The sequence below is a fragment of the Anomaloglossus baeobatrachus genome, chromosome 3 (assembly GCF_048569485.1).
Source record: "Anomaloglossus baeobatrachus isolate aAnoBae1 chromosome 3, aAnoBae1.hap1, whole genome shotgun sequence".
Taxonomy (NCBI): Eukaryota; Metazoa; Chordata; class Amphibia; order Anura; family Aromobatidae; genus Anomaloglossus; species Anomaloglossus baeobatrachus.
Window position 1 is genome coordinate 133,268,105 of NC_134355.1, and position 20,713 is coordinate 133,288,817.

A 20,713-nucleotide genomic window follows, 5' to 3' on the forward strand; every position below is an offset into this window, starting at 1 on the left:
ATTGCATTAAAATGCAATAACAGGCGATCAAAACATCACTTCCACACAATAATGGTATAATCTAAAACATCAACCGGATGTGTGAAAGTAGCCTCAGTGATCATTGGGGTCTGGCTAATGAGACCCATACTGATCGTCAGAACGCAGATTTTTTTTTTTTTATCCCTAACTGGGCACTTTTATTGTTTTTTGAATGGAGCTGGAGTAGGCATGCCTGACCACCACTCATTTCATTCTCAATAGAGCATATACTTTGCTCAGCAGCCCCATACAGAATAAATGGAGCTGTGGTCGAGTATGCACATGTGACGCACAAACTTGTGGAAGGTCCGGCATGGGGCAAGACACACAACAAACAGGAGTTTCACCATAACAAACAAGGGGGACGCCAAGACACTAACAACGGTGGTCCGTGGTGCTAGGGAAGGGGATGATGGGACACCTCCTGCACTCACCTGCGGCTGTACCCTACTCTCCTAGCCAGAGCCAGTCCCTATACAGGTTCCGCACCAAGCAGGATACCTGAAGCCCTGAAAGACCCTGTAATAACCCTGTCTAGCTGGTAGGTGATGATCACTAGTCCGACCGCTGCATTAACACAACAAGAGGGGAAAGTACGACAAACAGGGGAGACAACAAAGGATAAAGCCCAACTTTACAACTGCAATCAGACATCAGGACTGCAGTCTACACTGCTTCCAACTACAACAAGGGCTCTAGCAGCTCCTTCCACCTCGAGGCCTAGCTTCAGAATAACTAACATCCTCTACTGGGAGATATGACCATATATAGGAGAAGGGAGTGGTCACCAACCGGAAGCACCTCAGGCCAGGAGACAGAAGCTGCTGGCAACATAAACTGACATTAACCTTTTCAGACCCAAATTAAAAGGGAAATACACTTAATATGAGGAATCTCAGATGGCAAAGAGAGACTCTGGCCCAGATCCTGTCACAAGCCTCTAAATGGAGAGAGATGGCCGTGACAGCACACTCCTGTTTCATTCTAAAGGGGATGAAAATGTCCTGATCTGCCAATTGATTCAGGTCCCAGCGCTCCTACCTTTATTTATCAATAACTTAATACCTAGCCTGCACCTAGGTGATAAAGGAGAAGATCATGAAAGCTTCACACCATGGTTACAAATGCCAAAAAGATGGGAGGATAAGAAAATGCAAAACACTGCAAAGTAGAAGCAACAGTTTTGATTGTGGAACGCCATATACAATGTGGGGAAACAGCCACTAGATGGCAGTGTCTTATCAAAATTAATTTAATCTCCCATCAACCTGCATGAAAAATGTTATTCTGCATATGAATGTTCAGAGCAGAAACAACCAAGACAAAAGTATTTACCTTTACATCACCTAATGCAAATTCCACTGTAGATCCTGTTCTTACATTATCTGAGCCAATAAACATTAAACAGTATGGATGGTGATAAATATGTCAGTATAAGCCTTTGACATATGACATACACAGGAGCCAAATACCTTACATACACCCATGCTAGCAGTATGACTCCATGTGTGTGCACTATTTATCTGGGTGACTTTGCCTAGGTGTATTATGTTTCTGAGCACTGCATTGATGAATCATTTTTGACCCTCATGTAGCCTACAGTTATGGAGCAGCAGGGTGGCTCAGTGGTTAGCACTGCAGTCATGCAGGGCTGGTGTTCAGATTTCATGAAGGACAAAATCTGCAAGGAGTTTGTATGTTCTCCCCATGTTTGCATGGGTTTCCTCCGGGTTCTTCATTTTCTTCCCACACTCCAAAGACCATACTGATAGGGAATCTAGATTGAGAGCCCCAATGGGGTCAGCTGTGGAATTAGCACTATATGAGTGAAATAAATAAATGGAGGTCTTTAAACTGCTACCCAAGGCTTGTCGCTGTCTATTGATCACCAAAGAAAAGGCCATTAACATGAATGGGAGTTAAAGGGCAGCGAGTATTAGGCCAGTTTCAGATGTCTGTGTTTCAGGTACGTGTGACATCCGCTTTTACATTGATGCCACACGTACCCATGTTATTCTCTGGATTCACACACGCCTGTGTTTTCACACAGACCGTGTGACTCCCGCTTGGCCACGGACGTACATGCGGAGACGTCTGCTTTTGGGTGTCACATGGCCCGCACACTGATGTGATCCATGTGACATCAGTGTGACACGTACCGGAGAAAATACGTGTATGTGTAATAAACAGATTTTCTATATTCATCTTTTATCCAGCGCTGTTTTCTTTGGCTCTGCTGTCTCCTGCTTCTGACCCCCGCTCATTATACTTATTGAATATTCACTGCACCTCGGAGCTGGCAGCAGGAGCATCGCCGGGGATAGCAACGCTGGGGACAGCATAGCTGGGTACAGTATCGCCGGGGACAGCAACTCCGGTGACAGGTGAGTATTCAGCAAGCAGTGTATGTGCAGTGACGTCCAGGAGGTCATCCAAGTTCCCAATGAACTCTGATGAAGCCGTGTAGTCACCATCGTGACACCCGCTGTTGCACGGGTGTCGCAGGGGGGTCATCAGGAGGTCATCAGAGTTGCGTGCAACCACTGCTTGTGGTTCTGAGTGCAAATTCACATAATCACCAGGATTTTCGTATATAACCTAAAGCCAGTTCTATACTGGCACTATCAGGCTGAGTCTATAAACACCCTTAGTTGTCAGCTCAGATGTTTAGGTTTTGAAATCCAAGAAAGTAAAGTTTGTAAAATCATCAGCTTCTTGAGTGACAGCAGCTGAGGATCAGATAATATCTGAGGGGTATTCATACTTATCCCCTCTCCCTCTTAGCATTATCATAGGTATCATACAATTGACATTTACTTTGACTTGCAGGACCTGTGGTGAGGTCATACCCATGTGACCAGAAGGGGCGGGGCCTCACCCAACAAAGCTGATACCAGGAAGCAACATTTTCCTGTTGGCTGAGGCCCCGCCCCTTCTGGTCACATGGGTATGACCTCACACAGGTCCTTCAAGTCAATCAATTGTATAATACTTAGCATTATCATAAGAGGGAGAGGGGATAAGTATGAATACCCCCCAAATATTATCTGATCCTCAGCTCCTGTCACTCAAGAAGCTGCTGATTTTACAAACTTTACTTTTTTGGATTTCAAAACCTAAACATCCAATCTGACCACTAAAGGTAAGTATAGAATCAGCCTGATAGTGCCAGTATAGCACTGGCTTTAGGCTGGTTTCACACTTGCGCTATTTTGACGCAAACGGAATCCGTCACTAATGTAGTAGAGTTCCTTCATTTACAGTGGAAGCGCGTTACTATGGCGTGTGTGTGTCATGCAGTACCCGCTTGTGTCCACATGGTGTCGCGCTTCCACTGTAAATAAATGAACTGTACTACATTAGTGACGGATTCCGTTTGCGTCAAAATAGCGCAAGTGTGAAACTAGCCTTAGAATATATACGAAAATCCTGGTGATTGGTTCCCTTTAAGGCTGTGGCTGTATAGCAACTTTGAAACGCTAAGGCAAAATGAGATACGCATTGATGCTGGTTGCTGGGCTCCCATAACACTGGCCTTTTTAGGTGCTAAGTGTCTGAATATTTTTAATGTATTTCCTTAGCAGTAATGTTTGTCCAAATTCTCCTATATTCAATGTTTACACACCTTAGCATTTCAGAGATCAGAGGTATATTTGTGTCATGGTCAGTATGCTCCTGTTCACACGTCTCCGTTAGGACGTGCCGTCAGATTTTTCATTTTATATAGTAACTTTGCTCACATGACTTGCTGTCCCAAAAGATGTAACCGGGTCACAAGCAAATTTCCATGCGGTATGTGATGTCTTGTGGAGCTTGTGTCCAAACATCCAGCAGCTTCCATTTTGATGTCATGTCTATGTGCCGCGGTCTGGTGTGGGGGGACGCGGCCATTCACTTCAGTAGGAGCCCTATGTCCGGGGTCTCACAGAGGCACACGTGGCGGAGACATTACAGTGGATGTTACACATAGACCCTTATTCACATTACCAGCAAAGTCAATGCATTTTGGTAAATACCATCCTGTCGCTACAGTTTTTGTCAGAATATTTGCAGAAATTTAATTTTTTTTTACATTCTTTTTGTAATGTGGCAGAATGTAAATGTTGTTGTGCTAAATCAGTATTAAAAAAAATAGATCTGCAACAAATCCGTATACAACATGTGTAGACGCTGCTGATTCTCCTGCGCAAAAGCTGCCAAAATATTTCCGTTCACTGTGTGTAATATAACATTATCGGGACCTGAGGAAACCGTGCAGAAAAGCGCAGAGCCCGAAACCCGCAAGTCACGTGACTTCTCTGAGTTGTAAACACACAAGTGAGTGACGTCCTGCCAGAAACTAACATGGCCGCCGCGCGGCCTTCTCCTGCATCACGTGACGTTGACTCCTCCCACATTCCCCTTCATTCAGGCTTACATCCCACACGGTCGCTGTGTGATACCCGCACTGTAGTCAGTGACAGGACGTGCGCGCCGCCGGTACCGGGACCTCGTACGGAGGCTGAGGTGACGGCGTGTGTCCCGTTGGCGGGTGGAGCCTGCAGTCCGGAACCAGTGGGGGTGTCGGGAGCGCCCCCTCACGGAGCCGGGACCCCCACACGGACATGGCGGCGCCGCTCGCACAGTTTGACGAGGACTGGCAGGACTTCTATGAGTTCCGTCCTCCTTCCTCTTCTCCCGGGACGAAGAACCGTCTGGATCATGTGAACTCCAACTCCCCCGGTCCGTGCCCCGGAGCCGATCCCCCCGGAGGCGGCCGGAGCTCCCTGGAGGACCTGACCGAGCTGGACAACAACTTCTCCGGGGACATCATGGGAGGCTTCAAGTCCATGGAGGACCTGGTCAACGACTTTGACGAGAAGCTGACGGTGTGTTTCCGCAACTACAGCACCGACACCGGCCACATAGCCCCGGTCCGGCCCATCACCGAGGACGGCGTCATGAAGGAGGACGAGTGAGTGCCGGGCACAGCCCAAACCTATGGGGGCCAAGTACAGGCTGGTCATATGTGCAGGGGCAGACCACCCCCTAATCCGGGAACAGGGACCACCGAGAGCAGGAAGAGATCACAGGGCTGTATGCTGCCATACAGTGATCACAGGGCTGTATGCTGCCATACAGTGATCACAGGGCTGTGTGCCGCCATACAGTGATCACAGGGCTGTGTGCTGCCGTACAGTGATCACAGGGCTGTGTGCTGCCGTACAGTGATCACAGGGCTGTGTGCTGCCGTACAGTGATCACAGGGCTGTGTGCTGCCGTACAGTGATCACAGGGCTGTGTGCCGCCGTACAGTGATCACAGGGCTGTGTGCCGCCATACAGTGATCACAGGGCTGTGTGCCGCCGTACAGTGATCACAGGGCTGTGTGCCGCCGTACAGTGATCACAGGGCTGTGTGCCGCCGTACAGTGATCACAGGGCTGTGTGCCGCCGTACAGTGATCACAGGGCTGTGTGCCGCCGTACAGTGATCACAGGGCTGTGTGCCGCCGTACAGTGATCACAGGGCTGTGTGCCGCCGTACAGTGATCACAGGGCTGTGTGCCGCCGTACAGTGATCACAGGGCTGTGTGCCGCCGTACAGTGATCACAGGGCTGTGTGCCGCCGTACAGTGATCACAGGGCTGTGTGCCGCCGCGCAGTGATCACAGGGCTGTGTGCCGCCGCCGTGCAGTGGTCACAGGGCTGTGTGCCGCCGCCGTGCAGTGGTCACAGGGCTGTGTGCCGCCGCCGTGCAGTGGTCACAGGGCTGTGTGCCGCCGCCGTGCAGTGGTCACAGGGCTGTGTGCCGCCGCCGTGCAGTGGTCACAGGGCTGTGTGCCGCCGCCGTGCAGTGGTCACAGGGCTGTGTGCCGCCGCCGTGCAGTGGTCACAGGGCTGTGTGCCGCCGCCGTGCAGTGGTCACAGGGCTGTGTGCCGCCGCCGTGCAGTGGTCACAGGGCTGTGTGCCGCCGCCGTGCAGTGGTCACAGGGCTGTGTGCCGCCGCCGTGCAGTGGTCACAGGGCTGTGTGCCGCCGCCGTGCAGTGGTCACAGGGCTGTGTGCCGCCGCCGTGCAGTGGTCACAGGGCTGTGTGCCGCCGCCGTGCAGTGGTCACAGGGCTGTGTGCCGCCGCCGTGCAGTGGTCACAGGGCTGTGTGCCGCCGCCGTGCAGTGGTCACAGGGCTGTGTGCCGCCGCCGTGCAGTGGTCACAGGGCTGTGTGCCGCCGCCGTGCAGTGGTCACAGGGCTGTGTGCCGCCGCCGTGCAGTGGTCACAGGGCTGTGTGCCGCCGCCGTGCAGTGGTCACAGGGCTGTGTGCCGCCGCCGTGCAGTGGTCACAGGGCTGTGTGCCGCCGCCGTGCAGTGGTCACAGGGCTGTGTGCCGCCGCCGTGCAGTGGTCACAGGGCTGTGTGCCGCCCCCGTGCAGTGGTCACAGGGCTGTGTGCCGCCGCCGTGCAGTGGTCACAGGGCTGTGTGCCGCCGCCGTGCAGTGGTCACAGGGCTGTGTGCCGCCGCCGTGCAGTGGTCACAGGGCTGTGTGCCGCCGCCGTGCAGTGGTCACAGGGCTGTGTGCCGCCGCCGTGCAGTGGTCACAGGGCTGTGTGCCGCCGCCGTGCAGTGGTCACAGGGCTGTGTGCCGCCGCCGTGCAGTGGTCACAGGGCTGTGTGCCGCCGCCGTGCAGTGGTCACAGGGCTGTGTGCCGCCGCCGTGCAGTGGTCACAGGGCTGTGTGCCGCCGCCGTGCAGTGGTCACAGGGCTGTGTGCCGCCGCCGTGCAGTGGTCACAGGGCTGTGTGCCGCCGCCGTGCAGTGGTCACAGGGCTGTGTGCCGCCGCCGTGCAGTGGTCACAGGGCTGTGTGCCGCCGCCGTGCAGTGGTCACAGGGCTGTGTGCCGCCGCCGTGCAGTGGTCACAGGGCTGTGTGCCGCCGCCGTGCAGTGGTCACAGGGCTGTGTGCCGCCGCCGTGCAGTGGTCACAGGGCTGTGTGCCGCCGCCGTGCAGTGGTCACAGGGCTGTGTGCCGCCGCCGTGCAGTGGTCACAGGGCTGTGTGCCGCCGCCGTGCAGTGGTCACAGGGCTGTGTGCCGCCGCCGTGCAGTGGTCACAGGGCTGTGTGCCGCCGCCGTGCAGTGGTCACAGGGCTGTGTGCCGCCGCCGTGCAGTGGTCACAGGGCTGTGTGCCGCCGCCGTGCAGTGGTCACAGGGCTGTGTGCCGCCGCCGTGCAGTGGTCACAGGGCTGTGCCGCCGTGCCCTACCCTGCACCTGCCTATTTTTAACCTTGTTTTTTGATATCCGCACTGTGCACTTTATTGTACCACTATGGTACTTTTTTAGGCACTGTACTTTGTTCTGGCAGGGATATACAGGGATAGGTAGGGGAACTCCACTGTGAGCCGGGGCACCATTGTGTAAATTAGGATGCCGCCCTCCACTGCCAGGTAGGGTACACGCGGGAGTGAGGGTCAGTTTATCTCTCCTTTTTCTGTGCACCTAGGGCAAAAAAAACTTTGATCTTATTCACCTAGAAATTTCACTGGTTGGGATTTTTTAACATTCTCTCAATAAAATTTGATTTTAAAGGGTATTTTTGTCCTATGATAGACCAATCGTAGCGCTGTATGCTGACATGTAGTGACCAATCGTAGCGCTGTATGCTGACGTGTAGTGACCAATCGTAGCGCTGTATGCTGACGTGTAGTGACCAATCGTAGCGCTGTATGCTGACGTGTAGTGACCAATCGTAGCGCTGTATGCTGACGTGTAGTGACCAATCGTAGCGCTGTATGCTGACGTGTAGTGACCAATCGTAGCGCTGTATGCTGACGTGTAGTGACCAATCGTAGCGCTGTATGCTGACGTGTAGTGACCAATCGTAGCGCTGTATGCTGACGTGTAGTGACCAATCGTAGCGCTGTATGCTGACGTGTAGTGACCAATCGTAGCGCTGTATGCTGACGTGTAGTGACCAATCGTAGCGCTGTATGCTGACGTGTGGTGACCAATAGTAGCTCTGTATTCTGACGTGTGGTGACCAATCGTAGTGCTATACAGTAATAAATTGGTGCTGTATACTGCCACATGGTGGATAGTTCTCGGCGCCCTATGCTATTACGCAGCGATGCATCTCAGCAATACATGGTGAAACAATGTAGCAGAATACATTAATGACAAAGTTTTGACACTGACACAAATTTTAGTTCACGCTTGCTGTTTCATTATTTTTCAATCTTTTAGTGGGATGTTTCTATGGTTACTGATGTACCGTTATCAGCATTTCATATGTTTTTACACTTTTATTGATAAATCCATAAAGTTTATGTAAAGACTTATTTTTGCAGACTTCTGCCCTTCATCCTGCTCTGCTGGAGATCTGCTTCTGGGCCAAATCCTCACTGATCACAATCTATTCTTCTCATCAGTGCTTAGAGTTTGACAGTTTCTATGTTTTTGTTGTTTTTCCTCCTGAGTTTTGAGGATTGACCACAAGTTGTTATTGGGATTGAAATCTGGGAAGTTTCCTGTCCATAGCTCCAAAATGTCAATGTTTTTGCCCACCAAGCCAATTAGTAATCACATTTGCCCTGTGACATGGTCTCCATCATGTTAGAGCATTGCTCATTTGCTCATCACTAAACTGCTCCAGGATCGTTGGGAGAAGTTGTTGCTTTTGGAGGATGATTAGATCCCATTGTTTATTCATGGCAGTGTTCTTGGGTACAGTTGTGAGTGAGCCCACTCCTCTGGATGAGAAGGAACTCGGGATGCGTATACAGTAGCAGTGATCTCCGGCTTCTGTACAGAAGGAGCGTGAAGCCTATGGCCATAGGTGAGATGAATAGTAAAGTGTTGAACATTGCAGGTGCGGGATTACGCGACCAGAAGCAGATGTCATTGGGACTCAGTGATGCTGCTGGGAGGAGTGAGGCTAATGAAGTGCGGAGGCAATGTTATCTTCCGGGCTACGTCCGCCCTGTAGCCTGAAAGAGCATTAACATAAAGAATTTTTTCTTTTTCATCAATGTGGCATACAGTTATGACTATTTTCAGGAATCTATAACCTGTATGCTCATATTAATAGGTTAACTAGCTCAAATGTGGTGACCGTTTCCCTTTAACCCTACATCTACAGGTAAATGGTGTTTTCCAAGGTGACACGTTCCCTTTAAATGACTTACTGGCTTCTAAGCAATGATTCAGCGAAATCGATATGTATGGCGTCTCATGCAGAGGTCCCGTCTAACTCAGAAATGAGATTGTTACAGCAAGGTGACCCCATTTCTAAAACCAAACTTTACGATATTGCCTTTGAAGGAATGCTAGACTTCTGTCCTGCTCTTTATCAAATTCATGGAAAATAATGCTGAAGCGAAGATGGGATTCTCTGGAGAGCAGCTTAGGCCGCTTTCACACTTGCGTTGGACTGCTTCTGTTGCTATCCACCGTCTTGAGGAATTTCGGTAACCGTTGCAGGAAACAGTTTTATTCCTCCTAGACTTCTATTAGCTACGGATAGCAACGGATGGCCTTGCGTTGCATCCGTCAGCCGACGCCGCGTTGCATCCGCCTGGCGGATGGAACGCTGCATGTAGCGTTTTTCTGCGCTTGGCGGAGTGTGAAAAAAAAAATACGCAACCTGCAGGATTCCGTTGGCATCCGTTGTTTTTATAATGGACGCCTATGGTGGCGGATTCCGTTAGAATCCGTCATTTGATGGATTCTGTTAACACAACCGTCTTTACACAACTACGCATGCCCAGATGTGTAGTCAAGAAAAAAAACTTGAGGAAGGGTGAGGCTGAGATACGCCACAAGTTCAACCCCTTTTTTTTTTTTGTAGGGTGAAATGACCAAGTGGCTTGCCTCATCAGAGTTGTTTTTGTTTTTTTTTCCTTCCTTTTCTCTAAGGCTGGGAACACACGAGCGTATTGCATCCGATGTGAGAGCATTGGATGCAATATATTAATGACCCTCTGTTCCTGCTCTGCTGCAAGCGTGAGCCGAGTGTCATTATATTGTGATGCGATCTGATCACAGCTGCAGCGCAGAGGGAGGGATTAATCTCCACAACTCCTCCATTATCAGTTGATGCGATTATTGCACTACACTCCGGTGTTATCCAGTGCAATGCGCAGTGTTTCTCTCACACCCATAGGCTATGTGCACACACTGCGTTTGTTTTTTTTGTTTTTTTTTGATGCTGCGTTTTTGTGCGTTTTTTAGCTCTAAAAACGGACAAACGCAGCGTCTTTAAAAAAACGCATGAAAAACGCATGCGTTTTTACCGCGTTTTGGTGCATGTTTTGCTGCGTTTTTGCTTACTGCGTTTTTCTGGGGGTTTTTTTGTTTTTTTTTTATCAGTGAACATTGCCATTAAAGATTGTTGAAAAAAAAAAAGGTCTGTTGTCATTTCCTTCTTCCATATGTTCTTCATTCTCCACTAGTGTATGCAGGAGAGCAGACAGCTGCAGAACTACAAAGCTCAGCATGCTCCATCCAGGACTGTATGCTGGAGGGAGAGTCAGGGGGAGCAGACCTACAAGGCTCAGCATTTTCCATCCACTACTGGATGCAGGAGAGCAGACAGCAGCTGCATAACTACAAGGCTCAGCATCCTCCATCCAATAGTGTATGCAGGAGAGCAGACAGCAGCTGTCGAACTACAAGGCTCAGCATCCTCCTTCCAGGACTGTATGCAGGATTTCTTTGCCCCCCCCAAACAAAAAAAAAAATGACGTGGGCTTCGCCATATTTTTGTATGCTAGCCAGATACAGCAGGCATGTACGGGCTGCCCCCAACCCCCAGCTGCCTATTTGTACCCGGCTGGGAACCAAAAATATAGGGAAGCTTTTTTTTTTTATGAATTTCATTAAATAATTTAAAAAAAAAAATGATGTGGGCTTCGCCCAATTTTTGAGTCCAGGCAGGTACAACTAGGCAGCTGGGGATTGGAATCCACAGTGCAGGGTGCCCATGCTTTCTGGGCACCCCCGCTGCGAATTGCAGTCCGCAGCCACCCCAGAAAATGGCGCTTTCATAGAAGCGCCATCTTCTGGCGCTGTATCCAACTCTTCCAGCTGCCCTGGTGACGGGTGGCTCGCTGGGTAATAATGGGGTTAGGGCTAGCTGTATATTATCAGCTGGCCCTAAGCCCGAAATTCATGGTGTCACGCCAATATTAGACATGGCCACCATGAATTTCTAGTAAAGATAAAAAAAAAAAACACAACACACAGAAAAATATTTTTATTAGAAATAAAACACAACACAATTAGTGACTCCATCTTTATTGAAATAAAGAACCCCTCTCCGCAGTAATCCTGGGTCAAGGGTCCCGCGCCATCCAATCCGGATCCAGTATCATCTGATAGGTTTGCTGGAAGGCAAAGTGAACAGTTGATGTGTCAGGTTCTAGGATGTGAATCACATCACACAGCAGCTGATTGTATAAACGGCTTTTATACAATCAGCTGATGCATCAGTGCAAAAAAAAAAATACTCACTTATGTGCTGATTACTGGCAGCTCCTGGAGCGGAGTCTGATCCCGTCCCATCACTGCAGGAGCTGCCGGTAATCAGGGATGAAGTCTCCTGACGGCATCCGCTGACAGGTTAAGCCGGCCGGGCGCTGGCGTCACCGCGAGACTTACGATCAGCTGATGCGTCAGGTGACCGCATCAGGTGATCAGCGCCAGGTCCTGCAGCTATCGGAGGTGTCCCGGCCGTCTGCACACAGCCGGAGCGGCGGTACCGGGTGAGGAGCTGGGAGCGGACATGGCACTGAGAGTCTGCAGACAGGTGAACATGACATATTTTTTTTTTCTACTGTTCACTTTTGTTTTCGCAGCTGCCTCCACCTCCCGCCCAGACATGGCGCTGCACGGGAGCTGACATGCACAGGACTGGAGGTGGACGCAGCGGTGACGGTACCGGGAGGATTCACGCTTCTGTTTACTGACAGAAGGAATCCTCTTCCTGTACATGTCACTTTACTACCCACCCCTTGCATTTATAGCTGCGTTTTTAGTCATAGAAATGCACTAAAACGCAGCTATATTTGCAATTTGCTGTTTTCATTGCATTTTTGAACATCTCATTGAACTCAATGGATGGAAAACGCAGTGGAAAAACGCAAAAATAATTGACATGCTGCGTTTTTGTGGGCACCACAAAAACGCAGCTAAAAAAAAACACGCTGTGTGCGGACAGCAAAAATGAAAACTCATAGACTTTGCTGGAGAAGCAAAGTCATGCAGTTTTCTGATCAAAAACGCACCCGAAAACTGCGCAAAAACGCCGCGAAAAACGCACTGTGTGAACTTACCCATAGACTGGAATGGGTGCTAGTGAATACAGATCGGATTTTACCCGCAGCATGCTGCGATTGTTTTCTCAGTCTAATTGCCCCATTGAGTAACATGGGTCCGAGTGGAATGCGATTTTTATTTCATTTATTTTTGTAATCTCGTTTCGCTCTGCCCGTTTTACACGCCGTGTGTCTTAGCCCTAAAACTGTCTTCTCAGTAATCAAGCAGGTAGAAGTTTCTGTAATGAACCCTGAAAGAAACAGACTAAAGGCCCCGTCACACACAGAGATAAATCTTTGGCAGATCTGTGGTTGCAGTGAAATCATGGACATATTGTTCCACCTGTACACAGCCACAAACCTGGCACTGATTGTCCACAATTTCACTGCAGCCACAGATCTGCCACAGATTTATCTGTGTGTGACAGGGCCTTAAGATTCCACAGAGGAGAAAGATTTATAATGCTTGGTCTCAGCCTTGATGCTGTTTTTTGAAGAATCTTTCATATGCAGCGGTGATGAGCAAGAGAAGACCAAGAACTAGAAACCTTTCTCCTCAATGAAATCTTAAGCTGTTTCTTTCAGGGTTAACCAAAGTGCCCTTCGAATTTTAAAGAGGACCTTTCTCCAAATGATCAATTTTGAATTGGACATACAAGGTAATAGTGGCTGCAGAGCACAATAACAATTCATTCTGGTGGGGTTTTTTTCTTTTCTTTCTTTGCCTCTTCATTGCAGTGGTATTAGCTATGAAAGTATTAACTAAGTCCATGTTCTTAGAGTTTTCACTGAGGGTGAGTGCGACCAGGATCACTGCATCCCACCCACTGAGAAACCAGCTCTAAGCTATGCTGGGGGCATGTTATTTTTCTGCTATTTTGCTGCCTGCTTATAATTTGTCAGCGGCATAAAGGGAGAACTACACGCTCCCAGTGAGAACTGTCTGATAAAGTCCACTTAGCTTAAAGTCACCCTGTCATCATGATTTAGTATGTTGAAGTAAAGGCCTGGCCATACTGGTGCTGTTACAGATTCAATAGATGCCTTTAGTGAAGAGGTTCGCATTTTGGTTGTTCTGTAATCCACATTTGATGTTTGGGTGGAATAAGCTTTTAGTGCATTGGGGCTGAACTGTGGGTAGGGTCTTCGGCTCTGTCCCTCCACCTGCCTCTGTCATCTGCATATGTCTCCTTTTTTAATTTTCCTGACAGCACCGTCCTTACCAGTGGCGGTGCTTGCACAGACTTATTTCTCAGGCTGCTTTCACACTTCTGTTGGACGGCTTCCGTTGCTATCCGCAGCCTTGAGGAATTACGGTAACCGTTGCAGGAAACCGTTATATTCCTCATAGACTTCTATTAGCTACGGATAGCAACGGATGGTCTTGCGTTGCATCCGCTGCACGACGCAGCGTCGTTATTTTAACGCTGCGTTGGGCGGAGGGAACGCTGCATGTAACGTTTTTTGAGCAGCGCAATCCGTAGGATTTTGCTGCGCATGCTCTCTCTGGCTCCCTGCACTCGTAACCAGGGTAAACATCGGGTTACTAAACCATGCGCTTTCCCTAGTTACCCGATATTTACCCTGGCTACGGGTGCAGGGAGCCCGAGACTTTCCCGCTCGGCTCCGCCCTCTCCCGCACTTCACTCCACGTGTACACACGCACGCACACACACACTCGCACTCACCTATCCCCAGCCTTGCATTCCTCGCTGCACTGACGTCCTCGGTGCCATGTTCCCGCTCGGCTCCACAAACCCCGCACTTCGCCCCCTCACACATTCTCGGCGGCCGAATGATCAGCTGATAACCTGGCGACCGACTGCTGTGAACGATCAGCTGATCAACCGGCTGCTGTGAGCGGTCAGCTGATCGTTCACAATAGTCTGCCACAGGTAAAACGAAAGAAGAAAAAAAAAAAATAAAGATTCCGTTGTTTAGTACGATCCATTGCATCCGTTGTGCCACTAAATGCAACACATCCGTTGCATCCGTCACACAATGCAACGGATGCCGTTCAACGCAAATATGAAAGTAGCCTCAGCTGCCTTGTCATGGACATCTCCCTGTTTTTGGAGACTAGTGACAGCTTTAGGACTGAAGCCTCTCACCTCCACCTGGCTCTCTACATTTAAATATTGTTTAGTTTCTCTTGGTACTGAATCAGTTAGGCTAGGTTCACATTTCCGTTGTTTTGCATCAGTCACATGCGTTGCTTGATGCTTGTGACTGATGCGTTGTACAACAGATGACAATAATTGGAATTAGAAAGCGCATTCCTTTGTAAAACGAGAGCGAGAGAACGATCAGCTGATCGCTCACAGCAGCTGGGTGATCAGCTGCTCGCTCATGGCAGCCGGCCTCCGGGTGATCGGCTGATCGCTCACGGCAGCCGGCCTCCGGGTGATCAGCTGATCGCTCACGGCAGCCGGCCTCCGGGTGATCAGCTGATCGCTCACGGCAGCCGGCCTCCGGGTGATCAGCTGATCGCTCACGGCAGCCGGCCTCCGGGTGATCGGCTGCTCGCTCACGGCCGCCGAGAGAGAGCATGTGCGGCGAAATCCTAAGGATTCCGCTGCAAAAAAATATTACACTCTGCGTTCCTGCTGCCCGACGGTCAGTCGTTCCACGACTGATCAGTCGGGCGGAGGATGCAACGCAAGGGCATCAGTCACAATCCTCCGCTCATATGTCTATGGGAAACAACGGAATCCGCCAAACGGATTGCGTTGTTTATCAGAGCAGCAGATTGTGACTGATGCAAAACAACGGAAATGTGAACCTAGCCTAAAGGGTACTTTACATGCTGCGACATCGCTAGCGATCTTGTTAGCGATGTGAAATTCTAGATTGCAAGTGCGATCTTTCGAGATCGCACATGCGTTAAATGACCTATGTGCGACCTCGAAAGATCGCACTTGCGATCTAGAATTTCACATCGCTAACGAGATTGCTAGCGATGTCGCAGTATGTAAAGTACCCTTTAGTGTCAGTTTTGCTGCTACTAGCTTTTTCTGAAGTGCATGGCAGCTGCTCTATAGCCATGCCCAATTGTGTTTTAAGGAGCAGGGTTTTCCAGCAATCTTTGCTGACTATACAAATCCATTTTTATTCTGGCCTCCTTGGTGGAAGGACCTGTAAAGGAGTGTTCCAGAAGCCAAACTTTCTCCTTTTGTTGCTGTCTCTCCTGTTTATCTTATCTTTCCTTGTGTCATCTTAAAGAAGTTGTCCAGTTACCAAAACTGTTTTTTTTTTTTTTTTTTATAAATCTTGCTATTATGTGCCTCTAAACACATCTATCACGTTATTTTACCAATATTATCTTTTATCATGGTCTAGCATAACATCTTCATTTCTGGCTCCAGCTCTGATGGAGTTAATCTCTCTCTTAACTTGCTGTGTTCAGTTACTACAACTTCCATAATCCTTTGCAGTAACTAGCAATCTATCTCCCAACCCATTCTGACTGTTCCCTCCCCTCAGATCTCCACCACAACAGTTCCCTCCCCTCCTTCCTGTGTGCACTGCCTAATCATGGTAATAGAGCTTTTATCCTTTGGTCTTTCTGTGCTGCATGTCACTATCTGTCTCCACTATGGGACTTGTAGTGCAGGTGACCGGATGATACATGTCACTAACTGCCCCTCTCTGTGATTTCTGCTGCATAGTTCCAACTGTATACACTCTCACCTGCACTACAAGTCCCATAGTGGAGACAGTGACATGCTCTGCTCTGACACATAGTGTGCTGCATGTCACTGTCTCCACTGTGGGACTTGTAGTGCAGGTGAGAGTGTATACAGTTGGTACTATGCAGCAGAAATCACAGAGTGGAGACAGTGACATGTATCATCCGGTCACCTGCACTACAAGTCCCATAGTGGAGACAATTAGTGACATGCAGCAAACTATGTGTCAGAGCAGAGCATGTCACTGTCTCCACTCTGGGACTTGTAGTGCAGGTGACAGAGTGGAGCAGATTGGTCCCATGCACCTGTGCTGCTGGTGGGAGTATATGATCACACTGCCGACACCGCCCGTTCTCCTGACAGCTGAGCAGAGCGGGCGGGTGGACAGTGTGATCAGATACTTGCGTGACAGGGGGGATTTCAGTGGAGGAAACCCCCCTGTACTCCAGACTGGAGCCCGTACCTGCCACAGCTGAATGCTGGTAAGCGCGCGCTCTGCCTTCACCGCTCCACAGTAAAGTTCTCCGGCTCCTCCCCTCGATGCTGTGCTGTGACGTGCGGTAGTCACCGCCCACAGCCCTGTCAGTCACTGTGAGTGGCGCCGGCATCCTGTGACGTACCCGTCTTGTTTGAGAGCCCGGAAATGCCGGGACGTCAGAGGATGCCGGCGGCCACAGCTCCAGGCGGTCATGTGACAGGCACTGAGCGTGCAGGATAGCGCCGCTCAGTGCCAGAAATGGAAATAGAGGCTATTGAAAAAGATGCAGACAATAATAAGTGAAAATCATTGGGGGAAAAAAAAAATGGGTGAACCACCCCTTTAATGCAACGGTAGAGCTAGCGTCTCCCACCTGCCATTGCACTAGTCAGGGCATCCTGTTTGGCGACTGTCGAGGAGACTGTACAGGGTCTGGTTAGGAGAGTAGGGACGAATGCAGGTGAGGATAGGAGGTGCCCACCTACCCCTCTCACTAGAGCTAGAGTCCACTGTTTTTGTTGTGTTCCCCCTTGTCGTATTGTTTTGTATTTTTCGTTGTGCATCACGGCAGAGATCTAAAGCGTCACTCCAGCTCTGGGAACAAAAAAAACAAAAACACTGGAGAGATGCCTTAAGAAACATGAATCTGATATCAGTCTCCTCCTGACATCCCATTTTTTATATTGCACAAAAAGTGGACACATTGTCATCAGTGTTAGTTTCTACAATCAGTAATTTTTATAAGTTGTTTTTCAGTTGCTAAGCTTCTCTTACCCATGGCAATATTAAAAACAGACAATGCACAGATGACTTTCACAGAGCCATAGACTTCAATGGATGATTTTCAATCTGGGCATGTGAGCAGCCCCATAGACTATAATTGGTACATGTTCTATCTGTCAAAAACATGTATACAGAAACCAGATGTGTGAGTGAGGCCTAGAGGTAGTTCTCTTAGTTGAGAGAACATCTGCAGGACGGCTGGGCTTCAGGCGCTCTCTGTTTCAGAACATTAATTAACATTAGCAAGCTAAAGCGGAGTCCTACTTGGATTAAAAAAATGACTTTTTTTTTTTTTTATAAAGGTATTGACTGATTTTTATTATTCACAAGATATTATATTTTTTTTTTTTTCTATGACCATCCCAAATCAGTAAAGAAGGGATCCAGACTCTGCTGCTGGAATGTCTATATTCCCTTACCTGTCAGTCACTTGGTATTGGAGCACGGCCATTACCGTATTTTTTTCGCTTTATACGATGCACCTGATTATAGGACGCACCCCCAAATTTGGTGAAGGAAAAGAGAATTTTTTTTTAATGTTAAATGGGGTCCATCTTATAATGCCAATGTCCGTCTAACAAATCATATAAGGTTTATGTCCCTCATAGCCCCCCATCCTAAAATTAGCCCCCTTAATCTGGATATGGCCCCCTTATATTGAATATAGCCCTCTTGTGATGGCACACGTTCCCCTGTGCTGCCCATGGCCCCTATAGATTGCAAAAGTCCCCCTGTGTTAGATATCGCCCCCATGGTGCTGCCCATGGCCCCTATATAGATCGCACAAGTCCCCCTGTGTTAGATATCGCCCCCATAGTGCTGCCCATGGCCCCTATATAGATCGCACAAGTCCCCCTGTGTTAGATATCGCCCCCATGGTGCTGCCCATGGCCCCTATATAGATCACACAAGTCCCCCTGTGTTAGATATCACCCCCAGGCTGCTGCTCATAGTAAAATAAAACGCTCTTTCCTTACCTCCTCCAGCGTTTATCTCCCTCCTGTCTCCCTCCGTGCTTCTCTTCCTTACTTCCTGGTTCTCAGTGCGGTCATGTGATCGGCACAGCAGACTGAGATCTCTGCGTGCCTGATCACAGTGGAAGCAGGGACACGGGGAGAAACGCTGGAGGGGGTAAGTAAAGCTATTTTATTTTAGGATGAGCAGCAGCAGGGGGGCCAAATCTAACACAGGGGGGTGCATGTGCCATCACAGGGGGGCGCAGAGACATATAATATGCACCGCTCCCCCAGCCCGTCACTGCTTGCGATTTCAGCACCACCTGAGATGGACAGCGGCTGTGCATATTATATGAGCGGGAGCAGGAGATCAAAGGCTGCAGCCTGCAGCGTTCACCTCCCCCCCCAGCGCCCCCACCACCCCTGGACCCTGCAGTGTGTATATGTATGTATGTATGTATGTATGTATGTATGTGTGTGTGTGTATATATGTATGTATGTATGTATTTATGTATTTATTTATGTATGTATGTATGTATGTGTGTGTATATATATATATATATATATGTATTTATGTATGTATGTATGTGTATATGTGTGTCTATATATAATATATATATATATATTCTCTCTATCACCCCCCCCTTATATTCGACATATAAGACGCACTCCCTACTTTCCCCCAAAGTTTGGGGGAACAAAGGTGCGTCTTATAAAGCGAAAAATACGGTAATTGTTTTCTACTGTTTAAAAATAAATAAATACTAAAAGCATCTAAATCGCCCACTTCTGGATGGCCACCTCCAGCCTTCTGTGAAGCCTATGAGGTTATGGGATAATCTGCTCCTCATGGTCTTGGAGTGCACTCCACCACACAGGTTTGTCTCCTTGTCTGGGGGTCTTCTGTATTTTTAGAACAGTCTTGTAAGCGTCAGCCTGGTCAGGTCCTCACACCTTGCTGCAGTGTTATAAGTTAGATGTTTGTGCTAGTTAGGATTTAGCTTTTGGCTGAAAAGTTGTGCTCACCATTGTCCTTCATTAAAGAAGCTCTCCCATGAAGATTTTTTTAAGTAATCCTGTATATATGTGCATGTAGTTTGTGTATTAATTCCCTCACCTACCACCACCTTCTGCGGGATCCTATGATGCTCTGCTCCTCTTTTCAGTGTTCATCACTCCTCTGAATATCCAGCTCACTCTATTCTCTGAGCCATAATTGTTGCCTCAATGTAAGTTCTCAGCACTGATGCACCACAGAGCCGGCTGTCAGTATCGGGGCGCGGTTACAGCCGCCGATCGTTATGTACTGAGCGGTAACTAAAGCTAATCTGGTCACCCCTCTATTACTGAAATCCTGAGGCTGAAGGGCGGAATAAAGTTTATTTCTTCCCAGTAGCTTGGCTTTTATTGCAGTGACCTGCCAGTTGTAGTGTTATTCCACTGCAGATTAACCCCATATCAGCCGGTTAATAGCATTTTTTACATTACAGGTTCCCTTTTAGTAAAAAAAAAAAAAATCATTATGGGAGGGCTTCATTTTCTTTGTAATTGGTATTTTTCATGTGTGCACTTATGGTGGCATTAGCATAGTGTAATAGTAGAATTAGATCTACTGATTATTCAATTTTGAAAACTTGGCTACCGTTTATAATTTTGTCCTGCATTATTATCAAACATTGAAAATTACTTCATTGGGGTACTTGCCTTCATTCCTGGGGAAAATAAAATGCAAGTAGACTACAAAAGATGGTAGTGAAAGGTTCAGCTCACTGAGGATAAATCTGCAGCGGGAGATTGTTCTGATAAGCCCAACACTCAGAGGAGGAGGTCGGCAGCATGTGCTGATCCTTTCACTGCAATCATCTGTACTCCAACTGAGTATGATCTGATATAAATGCACAATAATGGCCTTTTTACACAGGCAGTCCGCGCTTAACAATGCGCTCTAAGGCTATGTGCGCACGTTGCGTACTGGCCCTGCAGAAATTTCTGCAGAGATTTTAACAGCACACGTGCGCTTCAAATCGCTGCCGAAACAAAAGCCAATTTCATGCGCTCTGCATGTAGCCCCTCCCAGCCCCTGCCATAGACAGAGCGGGAGCTGCATGCAGAGTGCATGAAAGAAGTGACATGTTACTTCTTAGAACGCGCGCTTCTGGCAGCAGCCGAAGCGCTGCGCTCTAATACGCCACGTGCGCAATCTCCATAGATTGTGCAGGGGACGCAGGACGCATGCAGTTACGCTACGTGCGCACATAGCCTAAATGATCTGTAATAAATAGGCTGTCATTGTTCTTTGTAGCACAAGTCCTGTTTATAAAGAAGGATGTGCTGCCAAAAAGGATATTTTGTGAAAACCCAACGATCATTTCACTTGATGAACAAGCGCTTTGCTTCTTCATGTGATTGGCAGCCTGTTTAGACTGCAGCATTATCGAGAAACAAGTGTCTTTCAGTATTCTTGCAGCTTCCTAGGAGCGCTCTTTCCCCATAGTC

At 48.7% G+C, this 20,713-nt stretch overlaps 1 protein-coding gene across 3 annotated transcripts in view; it reads left to right on the top strand.

Moving 5' to 3' along the window:
• Window positions 1–4,436: 4,436 nt before the first annotated feature.
• Window positions 4,437–20,713, top strand: part of FEZ2 (fasciculation and elongation protein zeta 2) — a 94,207-nt gene continuing 77,930 nt past the window's right edge. For all 3 annotated transcript variants that reach the window (XM_075339451.1, XM_075339450.1, XM_075339452.1), the window contains exon 1: window positions 4,437–4,975. In XM_075339451.1, coding sequence (XP_075195566.1) covers window positions 4,626–4,975 — 350 coding nt within the window. In that variant the 5' untranslated portion in view covers window positions 4,437–4,625. The remainder of the gene's footprint in view (window positions 4,976–20,713) is intronic.